The sequence below is a fragment of the Durotheca rogersii genome, assembly GCF_024521655.1.
Source record: "Durotheca rogersii strain YMJ 92031201 chromosome Unknown GGS23scaffold_54, whole genome shotgun sequence".
Classification (NCBI taxonomy): domain Eukaryota; kingdom Fungi; phylum Ascomycota; class Sordariomycetes; order Xylariales; family Xylariaceae; genus Durotheca; species Durotheca rogersii.
Window position 1 is genome coordinate 52,920 of NW_026251285.1, and position 14,792 is coordinate 67,711.

Below are 14,792 nucleotides of genomic sequence, written 5' to 3' on the forward strand. Positions count from 1 at the left end.
TCTGTTGGGATCAAGTCTGCATTCTTCCACTTGCAATTCCTGCCTCGGGCAGATTTTAAAGCTGTCAGGACAGTCAAGGCAGATTTTGGGGCCGGGAGGGTTAGTTAACAGTCATGTATTCAACGCAGAGTCTACCCTCTCTTGAGGGAGGAGATATTCTGCCTCCTTTTAATTCTGGGGCTTACCTTGGTGCTGAAGCAATGTGTACTAAGAAACCTTTATGATTCCCTGTTGCATGCTAGGAAGGCACAGGAGAGCCCACGACAGGAAATACTCAACTGCTTGTCAACTACTCTGGCTTCACGGGAAATCCAGAAGTTCTGCGACATGTATAAAATCGTGAATCAAATAGGAAACGAATGAAGAACATGGAACAAGCGATGGGCACCGAAGCCGAACTCTGCAGCCTCCTCACGGAGCCACCTGAAAATGTATCCTAATAATTTAAAACCGGTAGAGATAGAGCTAATGAGGAAATGTTCTTATTCAAGAATACAGCTTAGCGCGGACGTTGCGCGCAACGCGCTAATGTTAGAAAGGTAGTGTTAGGAACCAATACCTCCTAGAGTAATACCTAGAACACCATTGGCGTAGCTTAAAAAAGAAGTAACCAGGTCATGAGCAATGTTACCCAAGGCCACAGGCCAAGAAGGAGCCCGTGGTATGGCCCTAAGCCCCAGTATGAATAGGTAGAATTGATTGCCTTAAGTGGTGTCAACATTCAGGGCTTGCGTTGGTGGGTATGTAGAAGACATGCAATCGCCCCAACCACGTTCACACCTATAAGTACTGGTACGAATACCTGTCTCCCTACGTGTACTGTGCCTCCCCGAGAATGTTCTCTGTGATGACCGTGCCGTGTGGCGGAATCATGCGCTGTATTGACTCACATCACTGCGGTTTGGGGTTGTCGAGGCACACGAGGATGGTGCGGGGACGGCAAGGCATCTTTAGCCTCCATATCCGAGTCACACGCACGTCTGGTTGCAAGGTATCTGGTTCGAGGCTATCGTCACGGCAGGAACGAGTTAGACGGAATAGTTCTAAGCTGTCGAGGGCCGTTACAGTGGCCATGAGGTGTAATCCTGACACGTAACCCATGGCCGACAGCTGACGAGAAGTCTCGAACGTCGTTGCTCTTAAGGCGCGCTCTTGCGGGGCTCTACCCAGACTTTGAGCATCAAGGTCTCGGGGAATATCAAACGCCCCGTTCTCTCGAAGCGCTGGGCTGTGAAGAATCGGAACCAACAGCACCTTTAAAGTCGACAAGTGGGGCAGCATTTGGTCTCCTTGGTGGCCAGTTCTATAATCAGGTTGGATGCTAATGTTCAGTCATCCAGTTTTAGGTGAAAGGCGCAGCTCATAGAGCCGCCAGGGGAGGGTGGAGGGGCGGCATAATATGCTGCTTCCCGTTTCCCATCATGGCTAAACTATTATTATTATTATTATTATTTTATTTCTCGACTTTCTTCAAGGTCAGGTTGGATCCTTAACTTCGGGGAAATGTTTCCGCTGCTGTAAAGGGAGCCACACACCGACGGCACAGAATAAGGTCGTCATGATGAACGATCATTGTTGTATTAGTTTACAAAAACACCTGGGTAGTTACCACGCAAGATGCTCTCCTAGCTCACGTCTTTCTCTCATTATCATCGCCCGGTATTGCGCATCTGCCCATTCGTCGTATGATACGTAGTTGAAATCATCTATGACATCCCTAAGACGAGCATCCCCCTCATCATCCGGCCGCAATTTACGTTCCCATTTGTCACGATAGATCCCTGTGTCTTTCATCGGTTCCTCAGGGTCGACACGGTTGCGGTTATCCATATTGCCATGGATTGGAAGCGGGCATGATGATGGTGGCACTTCAGAGAGCAAAAACTGTAACAGCTGTTGCTTCTGGTTGTCAAGTAGACGGTAGATACGATACGTACCGTCTCGGTTGTCAGAATGCAAGTATATCGCATCGGTCTGGTTGTATAGTTAGCTCTTAAATCAACGTGGAAAACTTGGGATCAATAGCCCTATACCTCGACGTCTTCCGCGGACCCAGGTGTTCGTCTGTCGAATACAACCACCCCCCCTAGTATACGTGATTCAGCCCAATATCCCACACCATCAGCGACGCCTTCAGGATATTGGTCATAGTCCCGGTACCATTTGTGCGCAAAAAAGGTCGGGGGAAATCCCTTTGGATACGAGCGGGACATTGAATCCTCGCTCGGCCGCCACGATAGGAGAGGGTCGCTTTCAGGACGTATCTGACTCTGCTTGAACAGCAAGACGGCAATCTGATGAACGGATCTAGCGACTAGCCCAATTAGGCGTATGTGAAAGGCTCTGGACCCAGGACTAGCAGCTCGGAAAGCAGAGAGAAGCTGGAAAGAGAACAAAGTCAATTAGTCCCCAAACCCAAGAGGCAAAACAAAGACATAGTCCACCCACCGTCGAGCTCATTCTTAATGTTTCAGGGTCAAAGGTCGAGTAGAGCTGATCGAGCTTGTCGAGAACTTTTGAGGACAGCTCCAGATGTTGATCAAGTAGGGGATGTCCACGAGCAATGGTACCCTCGTAACTATCCAACGTGACTTCAGAAAGAGGAAGCCCGTTCACAATCTGGCCATAGGTTATCTTTGCGATTGGACCTGACAGGACATTGAGAATGGCCCGTGTTAAGATTTCGCGGTGTGGGTTTTGTAAGCTCGCAGCGTCTCGTTCTTGGGTTTCGACATCAAAATCCGCAGCCCCGGGCTCTCTAGTGTTCATTTGCGCCATGACGGCACCACTTTAGTGAAAGGGAATCTGAGCTTTGATGCGGGGATAGCTGCTCGGCTTCAATCGCCGCAATAATTCGCGAGGATCAAGGTTGGAATAAGCAGCCGTTAGGCTTAATATACTCAGGGCATCTCGAACAGGGCAAAGACCATTGGCCTGGCCTGCTAGAGCCTTCGTTAATCCCAACATCAAAAAAGACTGGCCTCGACGCAGTCTTAGCAGCTAGGCCGCACGGGCCTGGACCATCATTCGCCACCAACATTCTGCCTAACTTGCTTCGGGCTTGAGGAAGTTCTACACAGCCTTCGGATGGGATTATCATATACACGTGTTAGTATCTTTCACATAACAGCTTAGAGGGACACTTCGCATCCCAGAGAAGGCGATGGGGAATCGGATGGGCAAGGGAGAAAAGGAGATTCTGACGCGAGGGGGAGAGGGAGCCAAGCTCCATCACCCGATAGGAGGCGGATATTACCTACATGGCTGCGGCCCCCCGAGTGCAGCCAGGCACCTAAGGCATATGCTTCCCTTTGAACAGATGTCTCTCTGTACAAGTTCTCTGGTAACGATCTCGGGATAGCACAATATACAAATACAGATCTTATTCGGGATCTGAAACTCTACATCTCGTAGGGCGACCTGACCGCCCGCCAATCATCCGGGTCCTCCTCGCCCCCGGTCCCCTTCCGGAACTGCTTCTGTTCTTCGCAATAGCCCTTCCACCACTTCTCGAACGCTTGTCTGGTATAAAAACGTGTCGGCGGGCCTCCCCCTTCCCCGAAGACGTCCAGGATGCGGTCGCAATACATCCATACGCCTTCCAGATGGTGGGGAAGCAACGGTTTCCCGTCCTTCCGCGCCACCAGCACGGTGCCGACGCGGGACTGCCACGCCGGGGGGGCAAACCCAGACTCTGAATCTATGTTGAGGTAGGTGGCGATCTGGTTGTCGAGGCTGGCCTGGTTTACGGACTGAGTGCCGACACGGTGCAGGACCAGCGGGATCTCGATGCGTCCGGGAACGGGAGGTACGGAATTGGAGAAGACTGGGTGATCAGCCTTGATTGCGGTGGCGGACCAAGGCGCGAATTTACTCTTCTCGCCCTCGCACCGGACGATAACGGCTGGGATGGATGCTGGCGTACTTGGCGGCGGTGCGGTTGTAGCCTGGGCTCGGGCCATAGCGACTGACGGAGGCGAAGCTTCTGGCTTTGAATCCATGTTAATGTGACCCTGTGTCGGAGAATCGGTAGTCTCAAAGAAGCGTTAAGACTACCTAATTACTTCCTAAGGAGGATTGAGATAAAAAAAGGCCGGTAGGTGCCTCTGCCTTGTGCGCAGATCTAGACAAAAGCGCCACGAACGTCGGCCGGGGGGGGCGTCTAAAAACACTATGGTTTATCTGCTCTGTTGATTCGGTTGTCGTTAAAAGTTATGGGCTGGCTATGGTATGGTTGCGCGCGACTCGGTGCGGGACGTGTCTCGCTTGGAAGCCTTTTATGTTTGTAACTCCGTTTGCGACTCCGTTTGTAACCCCGTTTGTAACCTGCTTCTCTCGTGACTACCTACCTACCTATGAGCTTTTCTATCGATACCAGAACGCTGATATCGACATACCCGGGTACTCACAGCTCCGGAAGCTGTCCTGGGTACGCCGGAGCCCCGTTGCCGATCCAGCTGAGTTGGTGTTCTTACTCCGCCACCACTCCTCGTCTCCTGGCTGTTTTTCAGCGGACCAAGTACCGTGGCCGGATTGCCCTCCGGGGAAAGCTTTTTACTTTCACCAAAGCCGTTGACGCAAACTGGGCCAAGACGGCATGCCCCCTCCGTTGTTTGTTGTGTATACGCAGTTCCCTGATGTGTTACGATATACCCAAGGGCTGGGAAGGTAGATATGGATTAATACTTCCTTGCCTTCGTTCATCGTCCTAGGTGGCCGATCCGTACCTGGACAGCACAGTTCTTGGAGCTAATACGTCGATCGGGCTATGAAGAGGTAGAGAGCTATTGGCCGTACATGCGGCGGTATTTTCACGAGCTCTGCGATCGGGGCGCTGTCGGACGCTTCGATCCGGCTTGCTGAACACCGAGACCCGACCCAGCTCGATACCTCCACCACCCGTCCGGAAAACACAGGACGTTACTTCACTAGTGGCATGTACAAAGCTGAAGATGCCCCAAAACAATTCCTGGCAATGTGTCCCGGCGACTGGGAACTCGGGATCTGGGGTCTCCTTTGAGGCTCATTGTTTCGCGTAGCGAGGGGTCTGGGAGCTGCATAGAAGTCATCTTCGTGGCTTCAGTCGGTCGGGAGAAGGCTGAGATCGCTTTCTCCGAGTAAGCGTAGGTACGCAATTGACTGACCTTCTGTAATGTTGCGTAAAACGTAGACGCCTACATTTACGCTGTGCGGTATGGAGGCATATAAGGGCTGGTTCAACTGCTACGCGACATGTAATATGATGTCTTCGGAGAGGAATGGGAGATTAGGGGGACAGGCTACTAGTCCTGCTCTTTAATACGACGAGATAATATTATCTAACTGCGCAGGTTGTTTGGACAATGAGATTCAAGTACTATGCACATACAAGTTCTATCCTGTTGGCGGAGCTTCTTGTACCTGCATATCGACCCGCACCCATGTCTAAGTGCCCTATATGTATCTAAGCAAAGGGGTGTGGAGCCACACGGAGGCTTCCGATAAGATTGCCATCTGTCTGCTCCCTGTTGCCTACCTACCCTCCTTGCCGTCTATGCATGTAGACCGAACCTGTCTCTCACCGTCACTGGCCCGGGCCCCAGGTGGTGCCCGAGAACAGGATATCATTATCATTATATCGGCTTATTGCGCCCGAGTACCCGTTTCATCAGGTCTCATGAGCCGCTACCGCCTGGAGAGAAGAAACCCGTCCAGACACACTATTGCCGCCGGCGTCTTTCGCATGCATCTGGATTTCCACCAACTCGCATCGGATCCCAACCGGTTTCCACCATAACACCCTCCTGGTCTTCAGTGGACCCCTCCTCTTCCTGCGACACTGCTCACGCGCAACGAGCTCGCCAGCGTTCCAGCCAGACCTCGACGGAGCCCAAGGGTAGAGGAGGGAGCACTGCCATCTCGGCCGAGTCTTACGAACTCAGCCAGCTCGATAGCCGACACAAGCAGTCTCGGCCACGCCAGCCCGACGAGAACGGCCGACGAAAAGCCAAGAGGGACGAGAAGAGACGCAGGCTCGACGAGCGCGACGACATGAAGTTTTCTCACAGCATCCAGTTCAATGCCGTGCCAGATTGGAGCAGCCACTACCTCGCCTATAGCAGCCTCAAGAAACTGTGAGTCTACCGCTGTCCTCTATCCCCTCCACCCCCCATCACCGTCTGCCTGCCTCGACCTGGATTGACGTGAGCCTCCTCAGGATCTACGGGCTCGAGAAGAGCACCCACCAGCCCGGTACCTCTGATGTCGAAACGCGGCCCCTCCTCCAGAATGAGGACCCCGAAGCTGTCTTTGGTCGAGCCTTGGATGTCGAGCTAGAGAAAATCTCCTCCTTCTTCGGTGTGAAGGAAAAGGAGCTCTTGGACGAGGCCGACGACGTTCTGCGCGATGTCGGATCGTTCGACGCAGATGCCCACGATGAACCCGTTCTTCCGCACAGACCCACCTCGCAGCATCTGACTGTCGACCAAGTAAAGCCCACTCCCGGCCCTCGGAGCACCCAGAGCGGCCGCAGTGCCCGTTCGACCGATGATGGCATCGAGGACAGTGACGAGGATGACGACGACGGACAGGACGAGACCTCTGCCCTCACCAAGCGGAGGAGGCCAAGTCTCGGTAGCGCCCTCGGCCGACGCCGTACCGTCCCAAGCGCGATGGCTGCCTCTACCGACCTGACGGCTTCGACTGAATTCACAAGGTCGGCGCGTAGATATAGTGTCGGCTACGACGACTTCGCAGAGACGGCCCATCTATTCTCCCCTGGCATCGTGTTGAAGAAACGCATCACCAATATCTACGTACAGCTCTGCGAGTTGAAGTCGTATGTCCAACTAAACAAGACCGGTTTCAGCAAGGTGCTCAAGAAGTTCGACAAGATCATCGATAGGGAATTCCGACCGAAGTACATGAGGGATGTAGTCGAGGTCGCGTATCCTTTCCTACCCGAGACTGTTAGGCACATCGAGGAAACTATCGGGGCCCTGGAGAAGGCCTATGCTGACGTCGTCAGGCAAGGCGACGAAGATCTGGCTAAGAAGGATCTCCGATCGCACCTGAGGGAGCACGTCGTCTGGGAACGAAATACGGTATGGCGAGACCTCATCGGCCTCGAACGTCGTGCCGAGGCCGCGACTCTCGGCCAGGGCCTCCTCGGCGCGCGGAATGATGGATTGGGGGTGAGACTGCAAGGCGACGACGCACCCGTGACCCCCATGAGAGAAATCGTCCTGCCCTTCGGACGGTTCACCTGCCCGACCTGGCTGTTTAGCTCGGCCATGTTTACGCTTCTCGGAATAATCGCCGTTTTCTTCGCGATCCTGTTCGTTCCCATCATGAAAAGCCCCGAACAGCAAAACTGCTTAGCCATGTTGGTGTTCGTTAGTCTGCTGTGGGCCACCGAGGTGAGAGATGTCGAGATGCTATGCGCCCCGTGCGTAGAGCACGCTAACCGCCTCCGTTAGGCAATACCGCTGTTCGTGACGTCGCTCCTGATACCGTTCCTCTGTGTCGTTCTGAGAGTCGTCCGTTCGGACAACGCGCCGTACGATAGACTAGACTCGAAGGCGGCAACCGCGTATATATTCTCGGCTATGTGGACACCTGTCATCATGCTGCTGCTGGGAGGCTTCACCATCGCCGCAGCCTTGTCTAAATGCAAGATCGACAAGCGAATCGCAACTTTTGTTCTTAGCAAGGCGGGGACGCAGCCGAGGACGGTACTCGTTGCTGTCATGTTTGTAGCCGCTTTCGCCAGCATGCTCGTTAGCAATGTTGCCGCCCCGGTGCTCTGCTTCTCCATCGTCGAGGTATGTGAACACCCCTCGAGGTTCTCGCGGGCTGACTGACAGGAAGGATCTCCTATTTTATAGCCTATGCTGCGTAATCTTCCTTCGGACTCCAACATGTCCAAAGCCGTGATCATGGGCATCGCGCTAGCGTCTAACATTGGCGGGATGCTCTCCCCCATCGCCTCACCTCAGAATCTGGTCGCGTTGAGCGTCATGGAACCGGCTCCGACCTGGGGCGAATGGTTCTTTATCGTGATACCCGTGGGTATCGTGTCGCTTGTCTTGATTTGGGTCCTTCTTGTTGCCACGTTCCAGCCCGGAAAAGGCGTCACCATCGTGCCGATCAGGTCGGTGAAGGAGTCGTTCACGGGCTTGCAGTGGTTCGTGTCGATCATATGCCTTTCCACCATCGGACTCTGGTGCGCGAGCCATCAACTCGAGTCGACGTTGGGTGATATGGGTGTCATTGCCATCATCCCGATCGTGATCTTCTTCGGCGTTGGGATACTCACCAAGGAGGATTTTAACAACTTCCCTTGGACCATCATCATCCTCGCTGCAGGTGGTCTATCCCTCGGCAGGGCTGTCAAGTCGTCGGGGCTTCTTCACACGGTGGCCAGGACCATATCCGAGAGGGTTGACGGGATGGACCTGTACGGCGTCCTGCTCATCTTCTCGAGCCTGACCTTGGTCATTGCGACTTTCATCAGCCACACGGTGGCCGCACTGATTATCCTGCCACTCGTGTCCGATATTGGAAAAGCGATGGACGAGCCTCACCCCAACCTGCTCGTCATGGCGGCGGCGCTCATGTGTAGCGCCGCGATGGCGCTGCCGACTAGCGGTTTCCCCAATATGAGTGAGTTTTTTTTTTACTTGGCCCTGCCCACCACCAATGCTGCGAACTCTCGAGTCCGATGTTCTAACAATACATAGCGGCGATCATGAAGGAGGACGCTACCGGACAGCGATATTTGCAAGTCAGTCATTTTATCAGCCGCGGCATCCCGAGCAGCGTGCTCACCCTGGCGGTTTCGGTGACTATCGGGTATGGCGCCATGCGGATTATCGGGATGTAATAACAAACGGGGGCACATGGGTGAAGCGAGTGCGGGTATATGGACTATGCCCGTCGCCACGGAGCTGACTTATATGGTTTTGGTTGTATAGATCCGGGACGGCTACCACTATAGATCCCGGGGTTATCCAATGGATGTGGTGTAAGACACAGATAGTAGCGGTTCCCCTTATTCGGGGGACATTACGAGGGCATATGGAACATGCTCAGTATAGGGACACGATACTGCCAAGTAGCCCAAAGTGCAGAATCATGTCCCCCATTCGCGTTTTCCTTGGTTCGCACCGACACACACACGACACACACGCATGCACACATATGCTACGTGCCTCATATCTCTCATGTGTCTGCTTATCCTGGCCTACTTTTAGAAGGCAGATTGGTATATACCTGGCATTCTTTGTAGTATAAAACGGACGAATAACCACAGTCTTTTATCGGATATATCGGATACCCAGGTACCTACCTAGCTACCTAGATACCTCCTCTTGGGCACATGGGTTTCTTTTCGTTTCCAACTGTCGTATGCTCTTTACCCTCTACCTCCTCCTACCTCCTCATCTACCTACCTAACCTACCTTGGTTGAGATAGTCGTTGCCCTCCTCGTTATCTTTAACAGCTTGAGTTCGCCAGCGTAAGTGATGTGGTCCGGCCACGTATAGGAATGTCCTGCACACGCTAGGTACCTACCTATATACGTGGGTAGGGAGATACCCAATCGTGTTTATTGCCTTATCCTCTTCTTATACCGTTGGGCGTGGAAGATGAGGGGATATAGAGACGTACGTGAATTGGGCACCCAACGGATCTGCCATATAGGTACCTAGGCGGTATTACTTTAGGTGCTTCATAATACGTAGGTACCTATAAAACCTACCCTGAGTTCCCTAAAGATACCCACCTAACCTTCCAAAAGGTGCCTAAGAGGTACCTTTTCAGAGGTAGAGGTAGGGTACTGCGGCCTTGGCCGTCCATGCCTGCCGATGCTTATTGGCCGAGCTATCTGCGATGATGTTATTGTACCTGCTTAGAGGTACCTTGGGTACCTCGCCCGACTGAGCGTAGGTACCAGGTACGTATGGGTCAAGTTCCAATGGTAGCCGGGGTTGTTGTTCTTCTTATACTCGGAGCCAGCTAGGGAGACGAAGCCGGTTCACATGGCATCCATTCTATGCTCACCACTTCCACTACTCCGCCTATACGCACACACATCCTACCTCCCTCCCTCTCCGTTCCTCGCATAACGCTGCAACCACCTGACGGCATAGAGCTTCGCAAATACCGGGTTCCTTGGGGTTGCTAACTGGTACTGTTGCTTAACTATTCCTCTCGTATAATCAATGTCTATCGTTCCAAGGTAGCATCGGAGCGCCATGCTCTCCGCGTTCACAGCCCGCCCCATCATCGAGCTCAAGCAGCGCGACAAGTCCAAGATAGAGGCTATCTTGGCCCACGGTGTGTCTCTTCGCCTGTCTCTAGTTCTGTCGGCTCGAGTACTGACCTAGCTTCCTGTGCTGCGTAGGCGATCGCGTCTTTGTCGGCTTGAACACTGGTTCCCTACGAATATACCGCCTGAACGAACCGTCCCAGCCGTCCAACGGTGCTTCTTCCTCTCCGACGCCGACGCAGCCGGATCCGAATCCTGAACCCAAGCCCGCAGAACTCCTCCGCGAAGTCGAGAAATTCTCCACGCGTGCGATCGACCAGCTAGCCGTAATCAAAGAAGCCAACACTCTCGTGTCCCTCTCCAACTACTATGTCTCTCTCCACGACATTCATACCTACGAGCTGATAGAGACGATATCCCGCACCAAAAATGCCACGTGCTTTGCTGTCACCAGCAACATCGTCAAGGATGCGGCAACCGGCATTCCGGATATCATCAGCCGCCTTGCCGTGGCTATAAAGCGGCGCCTGCTGTTATGGAGCTGGCACGACAGCGAACTGCGTGACGAGGTCATCGAGATCGTGCTACCCGAGGCCATCAGAACCCTAAGTTGGGCAAACGCGACCAAGGTGGTCTGCGGCATGAACGCAGGGTATGTCCTGGTCGATGTGACTACCTCGCAAATACACGAGATCGCCGGCGTCGGCGCCGCCGTGGCTGGAGGCCAAGGAGGCAGGTTCGGTGCCGCGAGTATGGGCTACATGGGACTTGGAGGGTACATGCCGAAGCCGCTCGTGACGAGATTGGCCGAGGGGCAGATACTACTTGCGAGGGACATCAATTCGCTCTTCATCGATACGGATGGGAACGTCTTGGACAAGCGTCAGGTTCCCTGGCAAAGCGCCCCCGAAAGCATCGGATACAGCTATCCTTATATCTTAGCTCTTCAGCCACCAGCCAAGGGCTCGCTAGAGGTGCGGAACCCGGAAACTCTAAGCCTCCTACAGACGATGGAGCTCCCCGGCGCAGCACAGCTGCATTTCCCGCCTCTCATGCCCAGCCTCGCGCATGCGGGTAAGGGTTTTCATATCAGCAGCGAGAGGGCTGTGTGGAAGATGGAAGCCACCGACTACGACACCCAGGTCCAGGAACTGATCGACAAAGCAAAGTACGACGAAGCTGTAAGTGTCCTCGGCATGTTGGAAGACGCGCTGTTGAAGGACAAGACTAGTACCTTACGGGAAGCCAAGATGTTGAAAGCCGAGGTCCTGTTCAGGCAGAGGAAATTCTCGGAAAGCCTAGCATTGTTTAACGAGGATGAAGTGCACGCGCCTCCCCAGAGGGTCCTCAGGTTGTATCCCAGGATGATTGCTGGCGACCTCGCCGCCGAAACGCCCCAAGAGGAAACTTCGGAAGAGGAAGATCACGAGGATGATGAAAAGGCCAACGGCGAAACGACGGCAAAGGCCGATGCCGGCATCGACGCCGCGTCCCCATCTAGGCCGACCACCTTTGCAAAGTATTGGATGAGCGGGCACCGCAGAATAGACTCGGATGCGGCGTCCATCGCCTCATCTAAGAGGGCGACCGCCGCCGAGAACGACGACGCAGCGAGCATACAGGTTAAGGCGAAGACTACGTGTGAGGATGGACCGTTGGAAGGGAAAGACTTGACCAAGGCTGTCCGGGAACTCAACAGCTATCTTGCCGGCACGAGGGCGCGCCTCCAGCGGTGGATCGACCCTGCAACGGGCAAGCTGAAGCTAGGCAAACCCGCAACGAATGTGGATTCGTCTCTAAGCATAGATGAGAATTTGGACGCCTTACTGACACACCCTCGCTCCGAGTCCGACGAGCAACTCGAACAGGAGCTCAGGGAGACGTTCACCCTGGTCGATACGACTCTCTTCCGTGGGCTGATGTTTGTTACACCTGCCCTTGCGGGCTCTCTCTTCCGCATTCCGAATTTCTGCGACCCTGCGGTGGTGAATGAACATTTGCTCAAGCACAACCGGTACAACGAATTGGTCGACTTCTTCTATGGCAAGAAGCTCCACCGAGAAGCGCTCACCCTTCTCCGCAAATTCGGGGACACCGATGCGGAAAGCGAAGTGGCCACGCTCGACCTCAATGGCCACGACGAGGCTGAAGTGGCCATACCCGAACAACTCCGTGGCCCCCAAAGAACCATCAAATATCTACAGAATCTACCCCCAGAAATGATCGATATTATCCTCGAGTTTGCGAGCTGGGTTCTACGGCGCAATCCAGACCAGGGATTAGAAATATTTGTGGCCGATAGCGAGAATGCGGAGACATTGCCTCGAGAGAAGGTTGTCAACTATCTCGGTACCATCCACGTCTACCTAGAAATCCGGTACTTGCAACACATCATCACGGAGCTGGAAGACGGCACGCCCGATTTCCACAATCGATTGGTGGAGCTGCTCGTCCAAGCCCTAAAGGCCGATGAAAGAAACGAGCTGTGGAACGAGCGGTTGGCGAGCCTCGTAGCTTTCCTGAAGGGGAGTCAGCAATACAGTCTCAGCAGGGCTCTCAGTATCATCCCTCGCGATGGTAGGTCACCAAAGGAGCATATCCGATCTCGAAGAGAAGTAGAGCCGCCCGCTAATAGACATATGTATAGACCCGGCGTTCTACGAGGCCCGGGCCATAGTATTCAGCAACATGGGATCGCACAAGCAAGCTCTCGAGATTTACGTGTTCAACATACAAGATTATGCGAAAGCAGAAGAGTATGTGTACGTGTTTCACCGGCAACGATCACTGCTTACGATTGGATTACTAGGTATTGCAATCGCATCCACGCACTGCCTAGCACTCGGCGAGAATCTTTTCCCGCGCCCTCGGTCGACCAGAACGACCCGGATTCGGCGCCTTCCATATATCACATGCTCCTTTCCTTATACCTGACTCCACCACCGCCTAACAAACCAAACCTCGAGCCCGCCTTGGAGCTGCTGTCCAGGCACGGCTCCCGTCTTCCGGCAGAGTCTACGTTGTCGCTTATCCCTAACGACATCCCCATCGCGGAGCTCGAGTCGTATTTCCGGGGACGCATCCGCGCGGCCAATAGTGTGATATCAGAATCGAGAATCGTCGAGGGTTTGCGCAAAACGCAGCTGGTGAACGCGCAAGCGTTGCTGCTGCTTGGGGACGGCATCCCCGGCGGCCAATCCGGGCGCAACAGAAGGGTAGTCATCGGCGAAGAGAGAGTATGCGGCGTCTGCCACAAGAGATTAGGTAATAGTGTGGTAGCCGTGCTTCCTGACAACAGTGTGGTCCATTACGGGTGTTTAGGGAGACGACGTAGCGCGAGTGGCAGCCGAGCGGAGCGGATTGCCGGTTCTTGGGGCAGGCATGGCTGAACCAGCTGGAATGAGGTCGAAATTGCGGAAGCGACTGTACCCGCGTTGACGCCCATCTCAGACGCCGGCACTAGCCCAGAGCGAGTTTTTGGCAAAGACCGCCTGATAGATTGGCTGAACAGGAGGAAGCAAGGGACCGTGCCGGGAGTTGCGCTACATGTCCCTGAAACCGGGGCATGTTTCTGTTTCTGGAATTGTGAGGATACCCTAGATAAGACGCCGGGGGGTATTACATGTTGCGGGAGTGGTTGTCGATAGTGGTGATGGGGGTATATCCCATTCGCCTGCCAACGTGTGGACCGCAGCAGTCAAATTGATATTCATGCATTTCGGCGGCTGTGCCGCTGTAATTTTGCGCCGGCCTCCAGTCCACCGCCTGCCGTGCTTGGTAGCCCAGCCGAGAGCGACAAGAAAATGATCGTCTCGGACGGAGCTCGTGCCGCCGACCAGCCGCGCATACACGCACGCCATTCCCTGCTCGGACGTGCATCCAGCTACACCTCGTCGTCCTGCTCGACAACCTCCTCGCCGTAGTTCTTCTCCTCGGCTGCCTCGTCGACGACCCCGCTGGCACCGCCGGCACCAGCAGCGGTAGAAGCGGCGGCGGTCGTCTCGTGGCCCATGCGCGCGGTCAGCTCGGCGTTGGTGCGCTCCTGCAGGTCGGCCACGGCGCTGCGGAGGGCGGCGAGATAGGCGGTGGCGGGGCCGGCGACGGGGGCGGGGAGGGGCGCGGAGAGCAGGGCGAAGGGGGCGGTGGCGGGCGAAGGCGAGGAGGTCGAGGAGTTGGCGTAGGTGGCTTTGACGTGCTCGGCGGCCATGGTCGTCGGCTGCGGTGGTTATCGGCGGATGCGTAAGGGGTGGTGTCCGCGTAGCGAAAAGGCGCCTGGGGGAGGGCAGCGGGGGAGAGGCGACGGATATACCCTATTGTGCGGAACGAGTTGAAGGTGGGATGCGAGATGTCGCGCAGAAGAGACTCAGCAGGGAGCGGACACGATGAGACCACAGGGTGGTATCGTATTGCGCCAGGTACCTAATCTGCCCCATGCTAGTACCTGAGGCATCACTGCCGGGTTCCAATACCCCTCCTCCCCGTCTACCCTGAGATAGGTACCTATTATAGCACCTCCCTGATGTACCCGCGTTGTAGAAGGGG

At 54.6% G+C, this 14,792-nt stretch overlaps 4 protein-coding genes across 4 annotated transcripts; 1 reads left to right on the forward strand and 3 right to left on the reverse strand.

The window, feature by feature from the left end:
- Window positions 1-1,549: 1,549 nt before the first annotated feature.
- On the reverse strand, window positions 1,550-3,265 carry GGS23DRAFT_443312 (uncharacterized protein). Its single transcript, XM_051513946.1, has 4 exons — window positions 3,261-3,265; window positions 2,449-3,081; window positions 2,034-2,381; window positions 1,550-1,974 (listed from the first exon to the last, which is right to left on the reverse strand). Exons 2-4 carry the CDS (start codon window positions 2,776-2,778, stop codon window positions 1,606-1,608), a joined length of 1,047 nt encoding a protein of 348 aa, XP_051367246.1. The 5' UTR covers window positions 2,779-3,081; window positions 3,261-3,265; the 3' UTR covers window positions 1,550-1,605.
- Window positions 3,001-4,178, reverse strand: GGS23DRAFT_443307 (uncharacterized protein). Its single transcript, XM_051513945.1, has 2 exons — window positions 3,261-4,178; window positions 3,001-3,081 (listed from the first exon to the last, which is right to left on the reverse strand). Exon 1 carries the CDS (start codon window positions 3,999-4,001, stop codon window positions 3,402-3,404), a length of 600 nt encoding a protein of 199 aa, XP_051367247.1. The 5' UTR covers window positions 4,002-4,178; the 3' UTR covers window positions 3,001-3,081; window positions 3,261-3,401.
- Window positions 4,179-5,437: 1,259 nt separating this feature from the next.
- Window positions 5,438-13,688, forward strand: GGS23DRAFT_608153 (SPX-domain-containing protein; the record flags this gene model as incomplete). Its single annotated transcript, XM_051520162.1, has 11 exons — window positions 5,438-5,539; window positions 5,962-6,113; window positions 6,197-7,397; window positions 7,458-7,802; window positions 7,866-8,643; window positions 10,256-10,318; window positions 10,386-12,747; window positions 12,781-12,827; window positions 12,898-13,006; window positions 13,060-13,486; window positions 13,572-13,688. The coding sequence occupies 11 exons, from the start codon at window positions 5,438-5,440 to the stop codon at window positions 13,686-13,688; spliced, it is 5,703 nt and encodes a 1,900-aa protein (XP_051367248.1).
- Window positions 13,660-14,791, reverse strand: GGS23DRAFT_443567 (uncharacterized protein). Its single transcript, XM_051513948.1, has one exon. It carries the CDS (start codon window positions 14,455-14,457, stop codon window positions 14,134-14,136), a length of 324 nt encoding a protein of 107 aa, XP_051367249.1. The 5' UTR covers window positions 14,458-14,791; the 3' UTR covers window positions 13,660-14,133.
- Between the last annotated feature and the right edge of the window lies 1 nt (window position 14,792).

Coding starts and splice junctions, on each gene's coding strand:
- GGS23DRAFT_443312 (XM_051513946.1), bottom strand. CDS start 2,778: ATGGCGCAAATGAACACTAGAGAGCCCGGGGCTGCGGATTTTGATGTC. Junction 2,382..2,448: donor CATTAAGAATGAGCTCGACG/GTGGGTGGACTA, acceptor TTCTCTTTCCAG/CTTCTCTCTGCTTTCCGAGC. Junction 1,975..2,033: donor GGTCCGCGGAAGACGTCGAG/GTATAGGGCTAT, acceptor CTATACAACCAG/ACCGATGCGATATACTTGCA.
- GGS23DRAFT_443307 (XM_051513945.1), bottom strand. CDS start 4,001: ATGGATTCAAAGCCAGAAGCTTCGCCTCCGTCAGTCGCTATGGCCCGA.
- GGS23DRAFT_443567 (XM_051513948.1), bottom strand. CDS start 14,457: ATGGCCGCCGAGCACGTCAAAGCCACCTACGCCAACTCCTCGACCTCC.